Below are 25,102 nucleotides of genomic sequence, written 5' to 3' on the forward strand. Positions count from 1 at the left end.
GGCAAAAAAAAAGCCACTCCTTTGATAGATTTGTACACATATGCTGGGTATGCCAATCTTATCTCACTTCAGATTAGATTTCTATTTTCCTATTTCACTAGTCAAAAACAATTTACTTCCATTTGCCATCCATATCTTTACTACTGCCTTATTATGTCTAACCTTTTCTACCCTGCTCTCTCATTATTCTCCCAGTCTTAAGAAAAAGATGTATTTACTTACTTGAAAGAGCTACAAAGAGAGGGGGAGAGACAACGAGCTTCCATCTGCTGATTCTCTCCCAAATAGCAGCAATGGTCAGGTCTGGGTCAATCCATAGCCGGGAGCCAGGAGCTTCATCCAGGTCTCCCATTTGGGCATAGGTGCCCAAGTTCCTGGGTCGTCTTCTGCTGCTTTCCCAGACACATCAGCAGGAAGCTGGATTGAACATGGAACAATCAGGGCACAAACCAGTGCCCCAACGGGATACTGCTATTGTGGTTTAAGATGCTATACCACAGTATTAATTCTGTAAGTTGAATTGTGGATTTTTCTTCCAGATACAACAAAAATCAAACTTACCCTGTAAATAGCACCTACACTCACTTCCCTGCCTAGGCACTAAGGTCGTTTCAAGATCATACTGAAATCTAAGACATTTCAGTGGAAAATGACAGCTTCCAGTGCAGACTATGAAAAGTGAACTCGACCAAGACAGGGAAGGTATATGCCTTCAGCACAGTGACGGTGAAGACAGCAAATATCTGTACGGACATAATCACTTATTAAAACCTTTCCCATAGGTCACCCAACGCATCTGACCTTCACCACTACCCGTTATCATTGTCATTAGTAGCTCATTTTACGGAAAACGAGTCCAACTCAGACGCCGAATGAGCTCGTACAAGGACTTACACCTGACAAATACTGACTGGCTCCAGTTCATCATAAATATGCTCCAGTTCTTTCCACTATCATCACGTGAGGTGGTGTTCCAGGACATGGTGTGGGAGGAAACCCAATGTCAAGTACACAACCTGCAGAGTAAGTTACATCTGCTAAGATTCAGCTTTCACCCCCTAATTTATTTTGGGCAAATATTTAGCAGGGATGCCTGTGACAACAATATGCGCTTGGGAAGGCTCTCTAGTAAGAATAAAGGGACAACCATGTAGCACTCTGAAAGGCAGAACTGCATTTTCAAGATCGAAATTTAATGAGGGATTATCTCAGTGAGCGAGGGAAACGCTTTTAGCTTTGTGTGGCTCCATTTATTTAATATCATAAAGCACAGCAAACTAAACTAACTGACACTAAAAATTAAAAACATTCTTTTTAAATAAACTTTATTTTTTAGAATCAATTGAGGGCCAGCATTGTGCCATCTGATTACATTGTTGCTTGCAATGCCAGCATCCTGTATCAGACCACAGGTTTCACTCTGAGCTACTCAACTTCCCATCCAGCTTCCTGCTGATGAGCCTAAGAAAGCTTACTGGGCACCTGCTACCCACATAGGAGATCCACATAGAGTTCCAGGTTCATGACTGTGTCCCGGTCAAGCCCCAGCAATTGCAATAATGTGAGGAGTGAACCAGCAGATGGGAGACTGTGTGTGTGTGTGTTCTGTAACTACCTCTGTTTCTCTTTCTATCACTCTTTCAAATTAATTAAGCAGTCTTTTTTTTAAAAAGCACACACACTACACACAATAACAGCTTTGTATTTACAGAAAATTACGACAATGGTACCAAGGAATCACACATACTAATAACCAGTTTCCTATACTAACATGCCACACTGATCATGGTGCACTGATCACATCTGATGAAACAATAGTTCATGATTATTGGTAAATCAAACTTACAGGCTCAGGCTAGAAATAAAAATGGAGAGACTCATACTACAGGCTAACCTATCACTTGTTGATCCTCCCTGCTGAGAGATCAGGCCTAGTGAGAGGAGAGTGAAGTAAGCCTGTGTCATTCCTGACACAGATGACATCATCTGAACTAGCCAGGTGTTAACCAGTCAGTTTTCCTACCATTCTGTCTCCCTTGCCTTACAAGGAAATCGATCTGATTTTGTTCTTGGTTTCTCATCTTTATCTTCTGTCTACAAACCTCTGCTCAGCTCACTGAAACACTTACCCTATTTTATAAAGTCTTGTCCCATTCTTGACTATAAAATAGACACAATCTTCAAAGTATACTATTGTGACAGATTTTCAGACTTCCCTTGTTTTGGATGATCTTGAATGTTTTTATTCCTCCTTTGTAATAAGTTTGCTACATAAAAGTTACACACTAAAACTGGGTGGAAGAGTGCAACACTGAAGTGTATTTAAATCATACATAGTTCACAGCAAAAATAAGTATTCCTCATCCTTTTCTTCAGAAAAAGTTTTGAAACATTGTTATGAAATAATTTTACATTTTCCATAGTTTCAAAACCAGTCCAGAGTTCCCATCATCTCTTACTCAACTTCCCTTAACATTAATATCCTGTACAGCCATAGAAAAATCATCAAAATCCAAAAATTAGCTTCAGTTAGTTAGCTTTTTTTGAGTTGTGACTTTAATTAATAATTACATGCATTCACTAATTATAATGTAAGGTTTTAACATAGCACAGGATGTATAATGATCAAATTTGTGTAATTATCATACCCATTAGCTCAAACATTTATCACTTCTTTATGGTAAGGAGACTCAAAATCCTCTTTTAGCTCTATTGAAATATATAATATAATATTGTTTGAAATATATAATATGCTATCATTTGAGCTTGACAATTTTGAAAGGAGTTGGTTAGGTATTTTGTAGAAATTCTCATCTAGGGCATGTATAATGCTTTTTTTCATAGAGTGGTAGGGGTTGGGATTAGAGGTTTCTGTGGAGAAAATCACAGAGGTGAGACATGGTGGACACCATCAGTGCTAACCTTGGCCTTGTGTCTGGGGAATATCTGCCAGGCTTTTCCCCTGCAGGACTTTCCTCCCCACACCATATTCTGGAAGGACATCACTAGTCACAGCCTGCCATTATGGAATAGAGTCGTGCTCCATCTCCTTCAAGTGCAGAATCCACACAAATTATATTTGCAATTCTTCTTTAAGGAAATTTATCTATGTTTGTGTTCTCTATTCATTTACCCATTTAGCCATTTATTTACATGGGCACAAATGCCTGGATATTTCTTTTATACTCTGAGTTATAACTAAACTTCTATAATTCATTGATTACAGACTTATACTTTTTATCTAGTTTATACTTCTATAATCTAATTCTTTTTATTAAAAATGTATTTCTTTTTATTGGAAAAGCAGACATACAGAGAGGAGGAGAGACAGAGAGAAAGATTTTCCATCCAACAATTCACATCCCAAGCCGCTGCAACAGCTGGAGCTGAGCCAATCCGAAGTCAGGAGCCAGGAGCTTCTTCCGGGTCTCCCATGCAGGTGCAGGGTTCCAAAACTTGGAGCCGTCCTCGACTGCTTTCCCAGGCCACAAGCAGGGAACTGGATGGGAAGTGGGCTGCCAGGATTAGAACCGGTGCCCATATGGGCTCTTGGAGCATTCAAGGTGAGGACTTTAGTCACTAGGTCACCATGCCGGGCCCTATAATCTAATTATTTATAGTTATATTGCTCCAGTTGTCCCAGTCTTGGCCTGCAGAAGGAGTGTCAACTGGCTCCGATGTCTGTGTGACATGCTATTATTATTTTAGTTTTATTTTTTGTCTCTGAGTACTTCCAAACTTTCTAGCAATACAAAATGCTCAAGGCTCACCTGTGTATTCCCTAACCCTGTCCTAAAATCAGTCATTTATCCAGGTAGCCCTGGTTCCTCTTACTGGAAAATGGTATTAGAAGCCAAAATCTAGGGCCCGGCGGCATGGCCTAGTGGCTAAGGTCCTCGCCTTGAACGCATCGGAGCGCACTTGGGGAGTGAATCATTGGACAGAAGATCTTCCTCTCTGTCTCTCCTCCTCTCTGTATAACTGACTTTCCAATAAATAAATAAATCTTAAAAAAAAAAAGAAGAAGAAGCCAAGATCTAGGCTTGCAGATCTAGGCTTAGCTTAGCTGTATCTGTTGCTAATGGAGTGTCACTTCGTGCAGAATTCAGGTGACAGTGCAGTGGGATGTGTGAAAGAAAAGTGTTGACTTTGGAATACATGTATCTTTAAACACTTTTATATGTAACCAAATATATCAACATTAATGTAATCCTGAGCTCATACTGATCATTTTTATCTGTAGCTGAAGCATTAGGAAAGTAAAAGTATTTCTAAGAAAGTGAAATACAAGACAGCGGAGAGCAGAGAAGCAAGTGCCCCCAGGAACGGCGTTTTCCTTGGACGTGTGTCCATCCAGGTGACATCGAACTTAAGAGTGAAAGATCTAGAAATAAGAGGTGGGAGGACAAATGGAGGCTCTTCGTAAAGCAAATAATTGTCTTGAAGCTAGAATCCTTCCTAAATCTCTGAAGACTGACACTTCACGAGGGGAAAAGGTCCCAGCAGAGGGAGGCAGCAGGTCTGTGTCCATATGGGGCTTGCCTCTGGCAAAGAAGCAAAGAGTATCAAAACTTGAGAATGAAAGCTTGAGCATCTAAATTCACACACCTTGACAGTCTGTTACTGCAAAAACAAACAAACAAACAAAAGCACCTGAAATAGGCTAACTTTAAAGAAGAATGGTTTCTTTTGGCTTAGGGTTTTAAAGGTTCAGATAGAGGAGGAACTTGTAGTGGAGCTGGTGTTTTCAGTGACAGAGTCCCGAGGGGCACGGAGTATTTCATGCGAAGACACACAGGCAGCATTTGGGTCTATATGTGTGTCTCTCCTTAAAGAACCACCAGGATTCAGTGATGAGGGCTCCACCCTAATGACCTCACTCACTTACTTCCCAGAGCCCCACCTCCAGGTATCACTGGCAGATTCAGTTCTTCCCTCTCGCCTTGTCACAATGGAGATAAAATACAGTACATGAAGCCTTAGTGCTTATTGCTGCTACACCCAAACCATAGCGTCCTGCATAGTCAAAGCAGAGACTCGAAAGCAGGGAATATAGCTGAAGTAAGCCTGGGTTGGGATGCACAGCAGAAATAAACCTAAATACTCTTAAAAGCCCTTCACCTGAAATGCAAGTCTCAAAATAGTTCCATAGCAAAGTACAAGAGGAGAAGTACCCAAGCAAAAATCCACAAAACTCCTTGGAAATGCAAGAAGCCCATCTCACAGACCACACAGAGTTTGATTCTGTTTATACGCGACATCCAAAATCAGTGATGTTATATCTATGAGAAGACTTCAGAAGGTTTGTGGAGAAATGGAATAAAAGGTAACCTTATATTGGGATCAAAAGTCTTTAAAAATCTATGCATAATTATTTCATGATACTCATTTTCCACAGACTTTTTAAAGAACTCACACATGCATAGATGTAAAAAATTTTTGAATGAGGCCCCACGCAAAAGCACAGCAGCTAAAGTCCTCGCCTTGAACATGCCGGGAGCCCATATGGGCACCAGTTCTAATCCCGGCAGCCCTGCTTCTCATCCAGCTCCCTGCCTGTGGCCCGGGAAAGCAGTCGAGGACGGCCCCAAGCCTTGGGACCCTGCACCCGTGTGGGATACCCGGAGGAAGTTCCTGGCTCCTGACTTCGGATTGGCTCAGCTCCAGCTGTTGCAGCGGTTTGGGATGTGAATCGTTGGATGGAAAATCTTTCTCTCTGTCTCTCCTCCTCTCTGTATGTCTGCTTTTCCAATAAAAATATATAAAGCTTTTTAAAATTTTTTTGAATCAAAATAAACTTATCCCTTAATTTCATTTCGCATGACTTTTTTTTTTAATAATATCTTTGTATAGAAAAAGTAGATTAGTGGTTCCCAGGGATGGTGGTAAGAGCGGTGAGGCATGAGGTGGAAGTAGGTCACATATGTGAAAAAATGGGGACACCTAATGAAATCAGGAGTTACTTTCAGAGAGGACAAAAATATCTTAAAATAAGATTGCAACACTTGTACAAACTTGGAAATAAACTTTAAAAAAATTTCAAATCGTACAGTTGAAATGGTTGAATTATGGTATGAGATCCTGGCATGCAAACAGGACATTTATGGGAAAATTGAAAAAATTCAGAAACTCTGGGGTATTTAAGTCATATGCTCATATATATATTTTTTTCCCTAGTTTTAACAAGGATATCCTGGTAATATGTCAACTTTGGCCCAAACTGGGTGAGGTGTGTATGAAAACTCTTCCTCCTACTTATATAACTTTTCTTAACCTCTAAAATGTTGCAAAACCCTAGGTTCTTTTTTGCTTTAGTAGTCTAGGACTGTGATCCATCAACTACCATAAAAAGAGCAAACTGCTAAAGATCTGCAAACCACTTCCTGAAAGTCCCTTGCTGAGTTCATTTGGGCAATGAGGGTTCATTACAAAAGAATGGAACAAAGCAGCCCAGGTTAGGCTCCAAGTTCAAGACTGTCTTCAGAAAAAAAAAAAAAAGATGTTTGCTCCCCTAAGTCTGCACTGATAGCTGCTCCAAACTTTTGCCCTTCTTAGTCAATTTGCTTATTTACTGGAGTTGATTTCCTTTTGTGGAGCATGGTACTTTTGTGACCATTTTTCCTTCTTGTTTCCTAGACTCCCCAGTTCTTCTAGAAACTATAAGCAGCCAAACTCCGAGGCAGATTATGCTAATAAATGTCTGAAGGGTGCCAAGGACACATGGGATGGGTTTTCAACACTCATAAAAAGTTGTAAGTGGTCAATTTCTAAATCACTTTACAGCCCCCTACCAGCTGTCAAATCCCTGTGTGCAGGTTCAACTGTCAGAGATACACACACGGCCCCAGTGCACCATCCGTTGCGAGGATGGAGAAACCAGACCCCACCGTTTATCTTGATGAAATGGCCATTCTTTAGTTTGCAATCTTATGTCGCACTTCTTTTACATTCTAAGATAATAAAACTGACAAGCAGATCAAGATACAATTAAAGACATCCTGAATACTTCAGCAGCAAGTTTTCAAAAAGAGAGAAACTGCCAATGTAGGTTAATAACTTTGGGAAGTTAACTATAAACTGAGATAAAGGTTAACTTACTAAGATTGACAGCAACTAGACACAGGAGTCTCCATTGCATCCTTTCATCAACTCTAGGCCCCACACAAGGAAAACCTCCTTGCTGTGCCCTCCTCCACAATTTGCATAAAATAGCTTTTAGAGAGTAATTCTGGCTGCCTTTCCCTTGTTCAATAACATCTCCTGTCTGGAGGCCAAGGGCAATTGTCTTTCAGGAGAGATCAAACACCTCCACATCCCTCCAACTCCCCCCTCTCCTGTGCGCTCTCAGTGCCTGCATAAATGGCAACCTGTGCTCCCACGTTTCCTAGGCAATGAGAGCACAGGAAGTAGAAAGAGCTCACTCTGCTCTCTCACCCTCTCCAACACCAGCAAACGAAACCCATGCTAAGGGACACAGAAGAGCAGAAACAGAGATTAAAGAAAAGGCATCTGTCACTACAGTTATTTACAAGCAGATACAGACACCAACTTGTAGCAGGGAGGGCCCAGTGCAGTACTCTAGTGGTTAAAGTCCTCATTTTACATGCACCGAGATCCCGTATGGGAGTTTGTGTCCCGACTGCTCCACTTCCCATCCAGCTCCCTGTCTGTGGCCTGAGAAAGCTTTGGGACCCTGCACCCATGTGGGAGACCCGGAAGAAGCTCCTGGCTCCTGGCTTCAGATCAGCTCAGCTCCAGCTGCTGCGGTCACTTGGGGAGTGAACCAGGGGCCGCAAAATCTTTCCAAGTCTCCTTCTCTCTGTAGGTCTGACTTTCCAATAAAAATAAATAAAGCTTTTTTAAAAACCTTGTATTAGAAAGCAGACAAGTTTCTAGGGCCAATTATCACCTGGGACGCCCAGATCCCTTCCTACCATGCCTGTATCGACATCTCAAACCCATTGCAAATCCCACCTCCCACTAATGTGCACCGTGCAAGGAAGCAGGGGACGGGTCAAGAATCCTGGTTCCTGCCACCCAAACGGGAAACCTGAATAGAGTTCCAGGCTTCCTACTTCAGCCTAGCCAAGCCTGTTGTGGGTAGGTGGGGAGGGAACCAACGGCTGGAAGAGCTCTCTCCTCTTGCCTGTCTCTAGCCTTCTCTCCATCTCTCTGCCTTTCACATAAGTAGAAACAAAGAAGCCAAAATGTTAAGATAAAAATGGTGGGTGCAGGTAGACAAAACTGATCTCTGAAAGCAGGTTACCTGGAAACTTAGGAAATGAGGGAGGGTTGTGAACAGGGGGAAGATTGACCGTTCATTAATCCTTTTTTTGTGTGTGAATTGTTTTTTTTTACAGATTTAGTTATTTACTTATTGGAAGAATAGACCCAGAGCAACAGATCATTTACCTGTCGGCTCACTCCCCAAAACAGATGCAATGGCCAGGGTTGGACCAGCCTAAATCCAGGAGCCCGGAACCCAGTTTCATCCAAATGCTCCATGTGGGTAATAGGAGCCCAAATAATTGAGCTATCACTATATTATCGGAGAGCTGGATAGGAAGAACAGAGTAGCAGAGACTCAAATCAGCACTCCGATATAAAATGCAGTTGCCCCCAAGCAGGGGTTTAATCCACTGCACCACAATCCTCACCCCTTTCTGTGCCTTTTGATAGTTAGAAAATTAAATTTTAAACTGAATTTATACAAATAAAACCTAAAACGCAATCCAACATTTGAAAATGTTAGAAATACTGAATAAATAAATAACAAATGCAGAATAAAACATATCAGAAAACGAGTCTTAGGAAGAAAGAAACCTCGATCCAGAGATACTCACGGTTAAGCCACTTCCTGAAATTTTAGAAAAATACTTCTGCTTTTAGCAACTTCCTCTAGGCCCAGCAACCTCTGCTGTGCACCTACGCTAACTCATCGGTTTCAGGTGAGAGCAACAGAAAGATGAATGAGACATAGTTTGAAAAAAGCGTTTGTCTCATATTACAACTCCAGTATTTGAAATGAGAGTTGAGAATGACTCAAATATAGACTTTTCAAATGTCTCTTTGTGTTTTTTTTTTTTCCAAAGCTGACTAGAATCTGAGCTCTGAGTTGATCATTTTGGCAGATAAACCTGAGATTATTTCCAGGACCAGGAGAGTTGGGAATTCCCCAGAACCAGTAGCCTAGACATCTTCACATTTTAAATTGCTTTAAGGTTATTGAGGAATTCTTTAGAAAAAAAAAAAACCTCCAATTAAATCAATATTACTATTGCATAAAAGAACAATCCCTGCTAACTGTCATGAGCAGAGCTCTGCTACTATAAGGAAGTTGATCAATGATTCACCAGGTACACATTTTCTAGCCAAACAGGAAACTCATTTTAAGTGGGTTAGTTAAATAAAATAAATTAATTAATTAAATAAATAAATAATAAATGGCCCGGTGCCGTGGTCTAGCGGCTAAAGTCTTTGCCTTGCATGTGCCGGGATCCTATATGGGCGCCAGTTCTAATCCCGCAGCTCCACTTCCCATCCAGCTCCCTGCTTGTGGCCTGGGAAAGCAGTTGAGGACGACCCAAAGCCTCGGGACCCTGCACCCGCGTGGGAGACCTGGGAGAGGTTCCTGGTTCCCGGCTTCGGATCGGCATAGCACCAGCTGTTGCAGTCAGCTGGGGCTGAACCATCAGTCGGAAGATCTTCCTCTCTGTATATATGGCCTTGTAATAAAAATAAATAAATCTTTCCAAAAAAATGATTCACTTATTACTTGAAAGAGTTACACAGGTTCCAAATAATAAAAGACCTAATTCAGTTGGTTTTTAAAAAGGACTGGCTTCCAATTTTATCTTAATTTACTTATTCATTCCAATCCAAGAATGTAAATAACATTCCATTTTAATTCAACAAGCATGTATTTAGTTCCTACTTTGCCCTGTGCATACAAAGATGGCTAAGATTCATTCTCCATTGGTAGTTCTGAATAAAATTTATAGGAGGCTATTGCTTTGGACTGAGCTCTGACAGGTGGCTCCAACAGACCAGATGGAACCAGACGGAGTCATCCATGCTGGGGACCAAGTAAACAACCTGTTCATTCAAAGAGGCCGGCTTAAACACACACACACACAGAGGAAATCACAACAACCAATCTAAAGGTGTCCTAATTCATTCATGCTGACAGGATAAAGAAATCCATCTTCTTTCAGCCTAGAAGTAAAGTGACTTAGTCAGGGCTCATATACTTCCTGGTGTCTGTGTCTGCATTTTCTGCTTGTAAGGCCCAATGTTGACAGGACTGTCACTTTGGGCCCACGTTTAATACTCCAGTAGAACTGCGGTCTTCCTACTTTTTATGTGCTGAATATTATGATCTGGAGCAAATTAATCCCGTAAATGTAAAGTAGATTAAAATTACGTTTCTGAAAAAAAACAGATGAAGAAAGGGAAGGTGAGGAGAGAGATCTAATAGAAGCAGGGGAAAGAGGGGAGTCTGGTCATCTTCTTGGAGCTGTACCCTTGGCATACACAAAATGTGTTCTCTTTATATTAAGAAAGCAATGTTTTTTTAAGTAAAGCCCATTCCTGTGCTCTGTTCAGTGGAGTGTCCTTCTGTTTAGTACACAGGACACTACCTGGTTCATGAAGCACTAAGAAAGCATAATCACATCTTTAAATCCACTTTATAATTTTCCATCTGCTCGTTTGCTCCTCAGTTGGCAGCAACAGCCAGGGCTGAGCCAAGCTAAAGTCAAGAGCCTGAAACTTCACCCAAGTCTCTCATGTAAGTGGAAAAGACCCAGGCATGAAGACCCCTCGTTTCCTAGGTACATTAGCAGGAAGCTGGACCAGAAGTAGAACAATGAGTGCCAGCATCACAGATGGGGGTAGAACTCCCTGCACCACAATACCAACATCTGAATTTTGTCTCTGTCACTGTCCATAAAGGATAGTCTAGGGGCCAGTGCTGTGGCCTTGGGGGAAAAGCTGCTGCCTAGGGCGACCCAGCGTCTCATATGAGCACCAGTTTGGGAACTGGCTGCTCCACTTCCATTCCAGCTCCCCGCTAATGTGCCTTGGAAAGCAGTGGAAGATGGCCTAAGTATTTGTAACCTCATATGCTGGAACCCAGAAAGAAGCTTCTGGCTCCTAGCTTTGGCCTGGCTCAGCCCTGACCAATCTGGCCATTTGGACAGGGAACTAGAAGACAAAACCACTCTGTCTCTTTTTCTCTGTTAACTTTGATTTTAAATAAACAAACTTTTGAGGGAAAAAAGATTATTCTCCTTTCTTGAAATCTCAAGTCAAACACCCTCTTTTCCTGGACCATTCTGATCACTGCACCTGACTCATCTCCCCCCACACAACAAATTCCCTTAAGTTTTCTACAAGCACTCTCTCGAGAAACCCAGAGGTGCTGGGGCAATGGTGAACACACAGGTGCCCTGCAACAGGGATTGCATGTGTTATAAAAGCATATGGGTGGGCCCGGCGCCGTGGCACAAGTGGTTAAAGGTCCTTGCCTTGCACGCCCCGGGATCCCATATGGGCGCCGGTTCTAATCCCGGCAGCCCCGCTTCCCTTCCAGCTCCCTGCCTGTAGCCTGGGAAAGCAGTCAAGGACGGCCCAAAGCCTTGGGACGCGTGGGAGACCCGGAAGAGGCTCCTGGCTTCGGATCGGCATAGTATCGACCCGTTGCGCTCACTTGGGGAGTGAATCATCGGACGGAAGATCTTCCTCTCTGTCTCTCCTCTCTGTATATCTGCCTTTCCAATAAAAAAAAAATAATAAAAATAAATTTAAAAAAAAAAAAAAAGCATATGGGCCATACAGCTATTAACCAAAGCTCATGGCTCTGGTTCGCAGAGGCACAGGAGCTCCTGAATCCCTGCATCCCCAATTCTGGCCCTGTATCAGGCGTGCAGAGCTCCAGAGTAAGTACTGAGAGCCTCTCAAAGTTGAACAGCACAGAGATCAGATACTTAAGACACACAATAGCGGGCACAACCCTCTATGGACAAGCCACTCTAATAAAAACAATCTTTAAAAAATTGGAGTCCTATCTGGCCCTGTGAAAGAGGGAGCGCCTGGAGCAATAGGGTGCAGACAGAGACCTGACCCTGAAACAGGAATCAAGGCCCAAGGTGAGGCATCACACTCCTGGGAGGAGAAGCTGTGTGAGCAGAAGCTGCAGGGTGTGGAGGACACTGTATCTGAAAGACAGGAAGTGAGCAAGCTTTTGTGGTCAAAGTGCAGGATTCTATGGTGCAGACTCAGAGCAGTGGGTAGAAGCATGGCCTCTAGTGACAACCCTGGGTTCAAGTCCTGCCTCTGCCTGTTTCCAGCTAGTGCCCTGAAGGCAAACTCCATTGAGTCTCTGAGAACTTGAATCGGAAATAACTTTTAGTAATATCTACTAAGCTGTGGCTGAGTGCCAATAACAAAAGCACTCAACTGTGAAGCCAGACAGGTAAACTGAGGCCAAGTCGTAGAGTGCCAACTCTGATTCCACGATAAGATTAAAGTCCAGCACACACTGGTCTCTGCTCTAAAATCCAGGCAGGAGTGGCTACACCCATACTCCCTCAACTCTGCCTCCGATTAATCTCAAATGATGCCCTGGCCCATAGCACCAACCAACACTTTCCAGGAGGACCAGTGTACCCCTTCCTCCTCTCCACACAGGGTCCATCTGCAGCTCCACCAGCCCTACCCTCTCGGGTTGCACAGAATTCTTCACAGCTTGTCCCTGACACTCTGTATCTCCCAACAGCAATCTCTCCAGAAACACAGGGGAACTTCCCATTACTCCAGTGTGCAGCTCCAGGACACTGCGAAGCTCCAGGGCCTCTGTCCCTTGTCCCCAACACTCCCATCCAGTTCCTGTAAGCTTTTCTGATCAACCTGAATCCTCCACTTCCATGGCTCATCTTCCCTCTGCCTTCCTTCCTTCCTCTACTGAATTCCTGCTCCCATTTTATAATAGCAAAGTCAAGGTCACATCAAGGTGGGGGAGAAAAGAGGAGTGCTTTCTCCTACTTTGGCTTTGGGCCATTTTCCCTGCAAGCCTTTTGTCAAACCTTCACTCCCTGCAGACACTGCCCAAATGCCAACATTAGGTAAGAGACTGCACGCAGACCATTTGCTGGCAGAGCAGGTAGTACCCTATACCTCATCCTTCTTTCTGCAGCAGAATCTTTCAGCCTCTGGTGATGCCTCCATATTCCCACAAATCTTAGGTACCCCACAGTCATCTTCTGCTTCCCACATCCCCAAATGTACTTGGGCATCCTTGATTCATCTAGCACCACAGGTTCTTGGCTGGCTAACCTGAACTTTTACTCCACTCCCCGTCCACGCCCCAACTACATCATCACCCGGAAATGCATCACTGGAAACTCATGTACTCATGCATCCCACTTCCTCTGCACCTTGTGCCTCCATTTCTAGATGTTTCCTTCCTTACTCTTCTCAATGCCAACTATGTGTCTGCACTTCCACGCCTGCTCTTCTTCATCTTCCAACAGCCTTTTCCGAAAACTTCCAAGTGTATGTTTGACTCTCCTGACAGAGGTGCTGAAAGAGAAAAGGCACACACTGAAACACACAAAGGGTCTTCAAAGCATTCATGGAAAACCGTGAATAATATCTAAATTCCATTGCCATGAACTTTCTGTGGTACCCCATATTAGTGCCTCTACAATTGTACGCTTTTCATGAATGTGCTTTACTTGGCAACTCTCTTTCCCCATCCCCCAGAGAGGCCACACTAAGCCTTTACTCATCCTCAGAAATTCAGATTCCTCTCCCATCATTGCCTGCTTCACCCTGGGCCCTGGACCACTTCCAAACAAAAGGAAAATCCTCATCCCCATTTAAACCATTCAGGACCTTCCCTTTGATATGGTGATGGCTCTCAAATGCTAGCGTCCCCCACCCTGAGGTGTGCAGTCAGTGGGTATGGCAATAGATTCTGCTGATGGCCTGGCACCACAACTGATCTCCAGCAAACCTCAGCTCTAGGGCCAAGCCCAGCACATGGCCTGTTTCTCAGTGGTCTACCGGCTATCGACATCTCTATTATCAAATGTCAGTGTGCAGGGAGACCATGGGGGTGCAGATGTATGCCTGTTAGGATGCCCATGTCCAGACCAGCATTGTGGTACGCAGTGTTAAGTCTTCACAATGTGGGAACCCTATACAGGTGTACCAGCAAACCATGTCCCAAGCACTGGGTCCCTGCCACCAATATGGGAGGGAGGCCCACATGGAGTTCATGGATCCTGTCTTCAGCCCGGCACAGCCCTGGCTGTCATGAGCATTTGGGGAGTGAAAAAGAAGAGTATCTTTTCTTCTATGTACTCTATCAGGATGCCTAGCTCTGGGCTCTGGCTCTTGGCTCCAGTTTCCTGCTAATGCAGACCTTAATTTTCAGTGGTAATGGTTCAAATAATTGGAAAGTTGACACCCACGTAGGAGAGCTAACTGAGTTCCCAGATCCTAGCTTCAGGCCTTGATGGGACCACACTGGAGGCATCTGAAGAGCAACCAGCAGCTAGTGAAATGGGTGGGCAGGTAGAGAGCGATAAGGAGCTGAGAGACCAGCAACGGGACTTGTGCTTCAGCCCAACACTGCCTAAACCCCACGCTGCACCCCCACTTCCTTGTTGATCCAGGATGACTGCAGGCCTGGCAGACCCGTACCCTACCACGCACCTGTGCCTCACTTCCCTTCGTGCAGCAGACAGTATGATGTGTTGCAGCTCAAGTAGGGATGCCATGAAACTTGAGATTCCCAAAGAAAGGGGACATGGAAGAGAGCAGTACTGAAGCCCCACCCAAACTCTGCCTTATTTGTGTATTCAAAAGGAACGCCACCCATAACCTACAAAAGAACAACTCCAACATTGGGGTAATCACCCTTCCTTCCTCACGGAGAGAAGCTGCCAGCATTTAAGTCTGAGTGTGCACTATCCCTTTAAGTAATCCTTCTCTTCCTGCACCTCTATCTATATCTCTGCTTCGAATTCATTTCTCATGAGATAGAAACTTGGAATAAACCCCGCTGGAAATCCCATTCGCCTACAACAGTGGGACCGCGCCTTCCCTGCCTCTCCCTTTCTCTCTCTCTTTCACTGGCCCTCATGTAAATACCTTTTCAAAAGAAGATAATTTCACTGACACCTGAACATTACATGCAATTCTGAATCAACAAACACAGTGCTATGGGAACGGGGCCACACCCAACTGTTCCTGTGTTATCTGTAGCTGCTCTCATGCTACAGTATTAGGGCTGGGTAGCTGGAACAGACTATACAACCTTCAAAGCCAGAAATATTTACTGTCTGGCCTTTGTTACAAAAAATGGGCCAACCTTGGGCTGCATGAAAAAGTGCCAACACATCGTCTCAAGGTCCAAGTCCACAGCACCCAGATGGCAACCCATGCCACTCGCCATTCCTTGAAGGATGCAGAGCCTCACACCTCCACACCTCTATACGCCGTGTTCTTCCTGCTGATCGGGACCCTCTTCCCTTCACCTGACAAATCCACACTCAGCCTTCACCACTCAACCCACGTCCTCCCCAGATGAGGGGAGCTCTGTCACGCCTCTCTTCAACCCCTCCATAGGCACAGCAGGGATCCCCCCACTTTGTGCCACCTGTGGATCTTCCACTCAACCCACGTCCTCCCCAGATGAGGGGAGCTCTGTCACACCTCTCTTCAACCCCTCCATAGGCACAGCAGGGATCCCCCCGCTTTGTGCCACCTGTGGATCTTGCATCTCCAGCACATATGAGACCCAGCTGGAGGACCCACTGAAACAGTCATTGCTGGGACCAACACCCAGAGTGGGCATGCTCGTATCTAACAAGCTTCCAGGCTGCACCTGCTGGCCAGGTACCCCCACAGGAACATCCCTGCTTGAGACACTTGAGACACTGGTGAATCGATTTTCTTCCCTGAGCCAATCACTCTCAACACCAGACAATGAAGGTAAGAAGTTGGGAAGAGGAGGCCTGTCTTTGAAGAAACTCCTGAGGCCCAAGATAGAAAAATAAAGTTGCTCTCTTCAAGGTTGACAATATGTGGCCTTCCAAATACTCACATCCATTATTAGCTGAGTAAATGAGAAAGGTTAGATGTTCAAGTCAGAAATCCAAGGGTACCGCCGGGGGGCAGCATCAACAAAGAGCAAGGTGGGAGGATGGGCCCAGCCCTTCAGGAAGGCAAATGTGTCATTCATTAAAAACATTTAAAAAGTTAATATGAGCACATATTTTACTCATTATAGACATTTACTGAGCACCTGCTATTTCCCGGGAAGACAAACGAAGAAAATCCTCGAGCATAGGGAGACTTTAAATAACTTCAGAATTCAGTATGTGAACCCAGCAAGAAGCCAACAACACGAACTAACATTGACCAAATATCCATTATAAATTGTGTCAAAGATAAACAGTAAATGCTACAGAGTCCAATGTGACCAGTTGTTTCCTTTGTCTGTTTCTACTCAGATATCGCTCACAGGCCTCTGTGCAGCAAAAAATGCCAGGTCTGTGAGCGTTTAGCCTGTTACTATTTACTGGAGGGCTTGGTCAGTTCTTCCACACTCATGACCTTGATTTTTGTTTTTTTCAGTCCTGTATTTTCATCCTGCAACCAGGTACCTGGCACTAACCGCGTTAAATAAATATTTAACTGATTTAATAATGAATGTGGAATGGGAGCTGAGCTTTTCATGAAGGGCAAGACTTAGATAAAAAGGCAATCAAAGGTTGGGCTTTGCAAGTATAGCCAAGGGAACCAACCAGGTGACTCCATGTTCTAGGCAGGTGAAGAAACCTTGTGGCCGAAGGCCCCAGGGGGATAATGAAAGTCCACTGCTGATTTCACCATTAAACCACAGTGCCAGATCTTTAAAGCTAGGCTTCATTCTTCCAGATTTTTAAACTGTAACATAAACCTACATGTGTTAACCCTGTAAACCTTGGATGCTTTAATCTCAAAATGACTCCCTGGATTCTTATTTCCTGCTCTATTTTTCCCTTGCCTCTTTTTTCTGCTGATGCTAGATGGGGGGTGGGAAGGGCGGAGTGGAAGAAGAATGGAACCCAAAGAATCCTGAACCAGTTCCTACCTGATACTTGACACACACACCCAAAGCTTGGGGGTGCCATTAGGCAAAGATATCCTTGGCACCAAGAATTGCCTACTAGCAGGCTGGGACTTCTACAAAGCCAGGAACCAGCTTCCCTTTCCACTCTCCCAGCTCCTGGTATAAAACTGAACACCACACAAATCACTGACATCAACTGTATCTTCTCTGTCCTGGCAGTTGAGTCAATTTTCAAATTTAGAAGGCTTTGGGTAGCTTAAAGGTAGGTCATGTCAAACAACACAACCCAAAGTGGACAGGGTTCAGGCAAATAACTACCAAAAAAAAAAAAAAAAAAAAACCACCTCCATTCCTTGAGAAGTCCCTGCCTCATTATCCTGTATCACTGTAGCTTTACTTCAGAATAATCCTACTTGAGTTCCATGCTTGCTCAAAGGACAAGGGTTCATTACTTTAAAATATACTTTTCAGGATGAGAGTTTATCCCAGCAGTCAAGATGCTGGTTAGGGTGCCAATGTTCCATATCGAGTACCCACGTTCAACACGCGGCTCTAGATCCTGACTTTAGATTCTTCATCACGCACACCCTGGGAGGCACAGGCATTGCTGCAAACCACTGAGCCCTGCTATTCACATGGGAAGCCCATGCAGGCTTCCCATTTTCCAACTTTGGAATGGCCCAATCCTGGCTATTGCGGGCATCTGAAATATGAACCAAGAGATAGAAGAACATCTCCAGCACTCTCTCTCTCTCTCTCTCTCTCTCTCTCTCTCTCTCTCTCTCTCTGTCTCTCTCTCTCTCTCCCACCTTACCCCTAACCCTCTCAAATATATAGTTTTCAGAAAATGTAACTATTATCCATTTCCCACACTCTTCATTTGAACTGCTTGGCTGACTCTAAACAAGATGATTTTACATTTAACATTGTCAGCAGGATGCCAAACACGAAGAAATGCCAGGAAACAAAAGCTATAGAGATTCTACTTCAGCATCATCATAGTTACACAAAAACTTCCCTTTTGAAAGGCGCCCAGAAGCCACCAGAAGTTAATGAAACAACTACATGAAAAATCAAATGAGCAAAAATGAGAGGGGCTGGTGTTCTCCCTAGCAGTTACGATGCCATTGAGGATGGCTGAATCCCAGATCCATGTGCCTGGACTCAAGTCCCAGTTGTACTCCCGGCTGCAGCTTGCTGCTAATGCCACTTGTGTTCTTGCCACCCACCCGGGAAACCCTGGTTGAGCTGCCAGTGCCTGCTTTTGATGTGGTCTACTTCCAGCTATTGAGAGCATTGGAAAGCAAACCGGTTGATGAGATGGATATCTCTTTCAGCTACCCAACTGTCTTGTAAATAAAAAAGAAATACATAAACTCTTGTGAGTTCTTCCCTCACAAAAGTAACAAACTCGACAGATACCTCAACTTTTGCAGGTTATGAATTACTCCACGATGGGAGACTTAGAGGCAGTGGTATTCACAGAACGCACTGAATCAGGAATTACAAACAGACATATGAAATGTTAGGACATCCGGAAAAGGATTCAGTGTCCTTAAGAATGTGAAGAATGATGTGATGGATGATTTGAGGAACCTGAGCTATGCTTAATAGTTATGAGTCCATCCCAGGCCAATAATAGGTCACCGGTTCATGGAACAGGACTAAACACATTTATCTAGGACTATGCTCTTACCCCCAGGGAACCTTCCCAGATCTGGTCTCACCTTTCTCTTCCCACTTCATGTCCAGAAAGAGCCCCTTCCAGTCAGAATCACCCAGGCATCTAAGTCAGCCACCCTTGAGTGGGCCTGACCACTGGGAGGCACTGACAAGAGACAGAATGGTTATGGGATGGGAAGGAAAAAAGGGCTAAGGCTCTCTCCACTCTGATGATTTTCTACTGCATCCTGGACACAGCTCACAGTGGTCAATGGCAATGCACTTTCTCCCGTTCCCTTACAACGTCAGGGTCTGGGCGTTTTTGATCCCCTTGCCCTGCCCATGCCCTTCTAAGTGGGTTATTAAAATCTCATTTGTACCATTAAGCTAAGACCCTGTCTGATACAAGCATTTCTCTAAGATTTCTTATCTACCTAACATTTCTTATCTACCTAACATTTCTTATCTACTTAAAATTTCCCAAACCCAAAAGGCAGGTCTTATTGCCACCTCTCATTTGGTACACAAGGATACTGAGGCTCTGGTGGCGGGGCATTGGGGGTGCAAATTCCTAGCCAGCCTGTCATCACATAGGATGCGTGCTAGCAGGGTGAATTCCCCCAGATGGGTTTTACATCTCATCTCAGTTCCTGACAAGCCTTAAATGTGGAAGAGAGAAGCACAGGATGTTTCCAAAACATCAGTTAGGCCTCAAACTGTATCATTTATGATTCGGGATTTTTTTCTGAGCCTAATAAGCTACCCAGAGCACTGCCCTATAGATGTTTCTCACACCCAGAGTCATTTGAAATTGCCCCTACACGGCAAGAGGAAGGAAGTGGAAGGGAAGGCGGGTCAGACTGACCTGAGGTTTTCAGGGACCCCAAGTGCTTCCCCTGTCCATCACCAACATCTTTCTTCTGTTCATCTCAGGAATTCCCTACCTTGCAACCCTAAAGGCCCCCAAGGCTCCTTTTCCCTTTATAAATGATCATATGTATGATTTGAAAGGCACTGTAACAGAGATAGAAAAGATCTTCCACCCGCTGGTTCATTCTCAGGTGGTGGCAAGAGCCAGAGCTGAGACCAGACGGAAGCCAGGAACCCAGAATTCCATTCGGTTTTGTCACAAGGGTTGCAGGGACCCATGTACTTGATCCATCATCTGTTGCTTCCTGAGAGGCATAAGCAGAGTGCTGGATTGGAAGCAAAGGTGCCAGGCATCCACTAGCACTCCGATATGGGATATCGTGCCCCAAGCAGCGGCTTCCACACTGCACCACAATGTCCTCTCCTATAAGTTAAAACCAGGGCTACTTTACAGGAATTTGGGAGATGAGATGGAGATACATACAGTTAACAGACATTGATAACATTATACTAGCACCCACTAGGGTACTGACACCAGGTATCTCTCTGCATACAAAATGTCTCCCACATTCTTTTCTCCAGCTGGGCAAAACAGCTTAAAAGAAGAAATGCCATTTTAATAAATGTTGATGGGGGGAGGGGCAAGTACAAAGCCAACTCCCCTTAAGGAAATTCCACCATGAGTTATATTTAGCTTCAGGCTAAAGAATTTGCCTCTGCCTGGGTCCCTGGGTTGTCTTCCCAATCAGCTAGAGTAACAAAATCGCAGTGCATTCCTTCGCACCTGATAGCCAGCCCCAGATCCTGACTGTCTTCGGATTTCCCAGCAGGTTAGTCATGTCTAGGGAAGTCTGGAGCCAGCTCCTCCTGAGCCAGGTACCAGGCTGACTCACCTCACAGCATCTGAATGAGGCAAAGGGCCAGCACTCCACTTCCTCATTGCCAAAGGACTGAGGAGGGACAGCAGGTATGCTTTTTTTTTTTTTTTTTTGGAGAAGAGAAAGAAGAGAGAGTGTGTCTGTACCAACGAAAGGAAGCGAAAATAAACTGGGCAAAAACTGTACAAAATAAAAGGAGTGCAGCGGGCACATCCACCGTGTGTCCTGCCCAGTTCCATTTAAACCAACAAGCATTCATTGAGTCACTGCTTAAGCACACAGTAGACCCAGCCTGTAGCATCTAAAGGGACAGTAAGGAGCACGCAGGGGATGGCTTCCTAACCAAGAATGACCACTGTTGCCATTTTAATTATAACGGACAGCAAATAGTTCCTGGACAGTCCACACAATCTGGCTGCACCTCCTCCCTTCAGTTGACTTTCAGGGAAAGCCCAGCAAACACAAAGTGTCCCCGTGTCCCTCCTCCCTCTCTCCACATCACCCACGGCACAAAGTGGTCATCACCCTGATTGGACAAGCCTAAGGGCTAAGCACTAAAACCCAGGTCTCTCATTCCAAAAGCACAGGTTTTCAAAAATTATTATTATCGTTCTTATTTTTCCAAACTACCAATAATAATGACCTGATTATCCTGAGAAAAGAAATGTGCACGTGTGATGTGGTTTACCAAGGCTACCTTCAGGAACTGATTACAAGATATGCAACAATCCAAAACTTTTTTTATAAAGTTCAATCAAACTTGGCCGCACTTCTCACTCTTACAAAGAGGAGGGGAAAAAAAATACAGCCCACCTGTTGAGATAGGCGGAGGCTGTAAAATATGCCACCGGGCGGGGCAGGGCACGCAGCCAGGAAACGCCATCCACCCGGTTCCACACCCGCCCTGCCCGGGGAGCCGGGGTCTCCACACAGCGGTCAGGCCACACACATTACCTGGTCCAGCGGGATGCCCAGAAGCTGGCTGAGTGGGTACAGGCAGGTGGAGCCCGTGGTACGGTAGGAGAGGTTGGTCGACTGCGGCTCTACGGCCATCCTGCATCTTCAGGAGGCAGCTTCCCGAACTCCGCCCGCTGCCACCCTGCCTTTGCCCTTCCGCCCGGGCACTTGCGCGGGGTTGCAACGAGGGGTGGCAGGCGATCGCCTGGTTCTCGGGGGACGCGAACCGGCGTGGTTTGAGGGCACAAACTCAGCGTGGGCGCCGTGCCACGGGAGCCGGGGGCGGGCCGGACAGAGCGAGCTGCTCTGCTTCCCGCTCCACTCCGCTCGGCGCCCATTGGCCCGGCAGCCCGGGACGGCCCTAGGAGGAGGACGGAGGGAGGAGGAAAAGCGGGGACGCGGAGTCCAGCCCTCCCAGCGCCACCCGGCCCGCCCAGCCCGGCCCTTAGACAGCCGACGACCGAGGGGAGAAAAGCAAAGCCAGCTGACGCCGCCTTGGGGCGGTGGCGCGGGGCTCGGGAAGAGAGGCACCCGGCCAGCGTCCCAGCCTTGTCCTGCGCAGCAAACGCCCTGGGCTTTCCCTGGAGCCGCCCTAGGCTGGGGTGTGCTGGAGCCCCAAGCGCCACCAGCAAGCGCCGCAGTGCGCACTCTGAGCCTGCATTTTCGCGGTCAAAGCGGCGTTTCCTGTACCCTGATCTGATGTACTGTGTTACACGGGCAAGTTCAGGGAACTTCTGATCACTAACGTTCCTTTGCATCAAGAATTTCTGTACCCCTGTGAGAACGCGTGCTCACTGTGCTGTGTCTTGTGAGTCTGTTGAGGTATTTGCATGGCAGGACACTTGCAGCACCTTGCCCAGTCACTTGTCTTGACTCTGATAACCTGTGCACTACTGTCATTCGAGCAGCACCTTGATCAATAGAGTTTGAGAAACGTGAAAACCCTGATGGCCCTTTCCAGGGATGGCTGGTGAAGAAGGCTTTCAGGAAGGCGGTGCCATGGGCTGAGGACTGGAAACCAAAGAAAAGGGAGCTCTCGTGGCCCCCTGGCTCCACGGGAACAGTGGGAAGCTGGCACTAAGGCTTTGGTTAGCTGGTGGAGAGCACAACCAAATTGGTGGTGACTTGGGCAGACTTTTGTAACATGGCCTCCAGCTACAAGTGAAACTGATGGGCTGTCAACTCAGGCTATAACTTCCTCTGGAGGAATTTCAACACCAGCCCAGCCCCCCGAACGCGAAATTGTCAGGCTAGAGTTCCTTTACCCACGTGCCCTGCCAAGTAGTGAGTTGCCCTACTCCCTGAGGGGGTGGAGACTCTGTGTAGGAGGCCACCACTGGGTGACACTGCTCTCCTACTCAGACACATACAGACATGTAGGGGAGAATTACAAGGCTAGACAGACTCATTAAATACACGCCCCACAGTCGTGGAGAACAGCCAGAGTTGAAGCAATGTTCATCTTATCTCCAGTAAGGTGACAGTTTAAGTGAAGCAGTTGAGAGCAGAAGGGCCTTGAAAAAAGAAAAAGAAAAAAAAAAACACTCAGATGTGAATCGCCAGAAAACAGAAGTAAGCCATCCATTTTGGGTAGTGTTTCTGAATCAGGTGGTTTTCCACAAACAAAGCTGTGCTCGCACACTTCAAAGAATAATCTTCACAGAGGCATAGATGAAATGGAAAAAAGTGAGCACGATGCAGGTTATTTGCTCCTCAACATATTCTAACTAGTCTAAAATTTTCTTTTTAAAGTACAGTGATGATCCTTATAAACAACTTGTGCCCCAATTATAACCTTTCCTGAACTAGTGATACTAGAGTGTAATGAATGCTAGAACTATGACATGATGCAGAACCAAGAAATGGACCAATTACCCTGCAGAGGCTGCAACAAAGAGACATGCTCTTAGATGTGTACCAGCTGCACCATGAACACACGGCTCTCCCTTCATCTGTCCATCTCCATCCTCCACTCACTGTATAATAAGATGTATAATAAGAATGCCATGTTAGCTATCACTTTACAAAAGCTGGTTCATTTAGCAGGGACAATAGCTCATGTGGTAGTTATAATACCCTCCCTTTTACAGATGAGAAAGTAGCTTTTTAACCACCAGCGTAACTTGGCTGCTTGTAGGGAGGTTAAATAAAACATGTTTGTCCCATTCCAGAGCCTGGGCTTTAGTCATTACACGTTGCCTACTCTAAAACAAAGTGTTTCACTCTTCATCAAGTCTGACACAGGCTTGTCATTCTTAGGGGAAAGGCATTATGTTTGCTGTCCAAAGCTAAACCAGGGAGTGCTATAACACATTGGGCACCGATTTTCCATCTGCTGCAGGATAAGGCTTGATATCACTCAGTTTCTTTAATCTTCATACAGCCATGCTCAAAATGAATGTCACCCAGGACACCCACTGCACATCCTGATGAAAATCAAAGGCCTGACACAAAAACATTCTGTTCTGTTCAGGAAGACTGCATACTACTATGGACCAATAAAGACTCCCAGCAGTCAGCTACCAAATCTAGACCCAGCCTGGGATAGTCAAACAACAAAAATGAACTACAGCCATCCTCCAAGCTCTCAGAAGTATAACTCCTCAAGAAAAGAAAATTGTAACAAGACATTCAGTCCAGATTCAACCAAAGGTAATCCCCAGCAAAACCAAATTAAAATTATCTACGATTATATAAGCTATGAACAAATAGAATTACCAGGGCAGACATTCGACATTCGAACTTGCAGTTCAGATGCCAGTTAGAATGCCCATGTCTCACGCTGGAGTTTCTGGGCTTAATACCCAGTTCTGGCTCCTGGTTCTATCTTCTTGCTAAAGTGGATCCACAGACACGTTGGGAATGACTCAAGTAATGGGGTTTCTGTAACACAGGTGGCAGTTGGATTTCCTTGCTCCTGACTTTTGCACCTCACCTCACCCTGACTCTTGTAGGCATTTGGGAAGTGAGCCAGGACACATTCTTTGTACATGTGTGTGTTGTGTGTGTATGTGTACTTGCCTCTCAAATAAGTAAACTTTGATTTATTTTAATTTTAAATGAAATTGCCAATTTAATAATGCAATATATTTATATCTCACCGAGCATATGTATTTATACCATATTCTTTGATCTTCCAAACAATGCTATGAGATTGGAAGGGCAAATGCTATTATTTTTATTATTACATCATTATCTCCATTTGTATTCAGAACAGTTTCTGTGACTTGCAACTAGCTTAATCAGCTAAGAGATACCAAAATGACAACTGAAACCTTGCTGCTCTATATGTTTTCTAAATTATACAGAAATCGTTTTATTATACTGGGAATCCACCTTCGGGAAAAGAGTAGAAACTTGTCTGCCGAGGGTGCTACACTCCAGCTTCATATTTGGGAACTGACTTGAACTGCTTTGGTCTGCTTCTTTAACGTATTTGCCACAAAACTAAAGGGAATTTATATTTTTGCAGGCAGTACTCCCTTTCTTTGTGTTTTAGCTAGACTGCTCTGTGTTTGCTGGCAACATATTCAACTAAGGCTGCCTTCCTTTTAGTTTCCTAGCTTGGGATAACAGTTCAACATTATTCATATATTTGTACATGTTCAGA

At 44.9% G+C, this 25,102-nt stretch overlaps 1 protein-coding gene across 1 annotated transcript in view; it reads right to left on the reverse strand.

Annotated features, from left to right (window-relative positions):
- MBOAT1 (membrane bound O-acyltransferase domain containing 1) overlaps window positions 1–21,765 on the reverse strand; it is a 96,260-nt gene extending 74,495 nt beyond the window's left edge. The window contains exon 1 of the mRNA XM_040967723.1: window positions 21,490–21,765. Coding sequence (XP_040823657.1) covers window positions 21,490–21,588 — 99 coding nt within the window. The 5' untranslated portion in view covers window positions 21,589–21,765. The remainder of the gene's footprint in view (window positions 1–21,489) is intronic.
- Window positions 21,766–25,102: the final 3,337 nt, after the last annotated feature.

Source organism: Ochotona curzoniae, unplaced genomic scaffold, assembly GCF_017591425.1.
Source record: "Ochotona curzoniae isolate NIBS_2020 unplaced genomic scaffold, NIBS_Ocur_1.0 scaffold_461, whole genome shotgun sequence".
Classification (NCBI taxonomy): Eukaryota; Metazoa; Chordata; class Mammalia; order Lagomorpha; family Ochotonidae; genus Ochotona; species Ochotona curzoniae.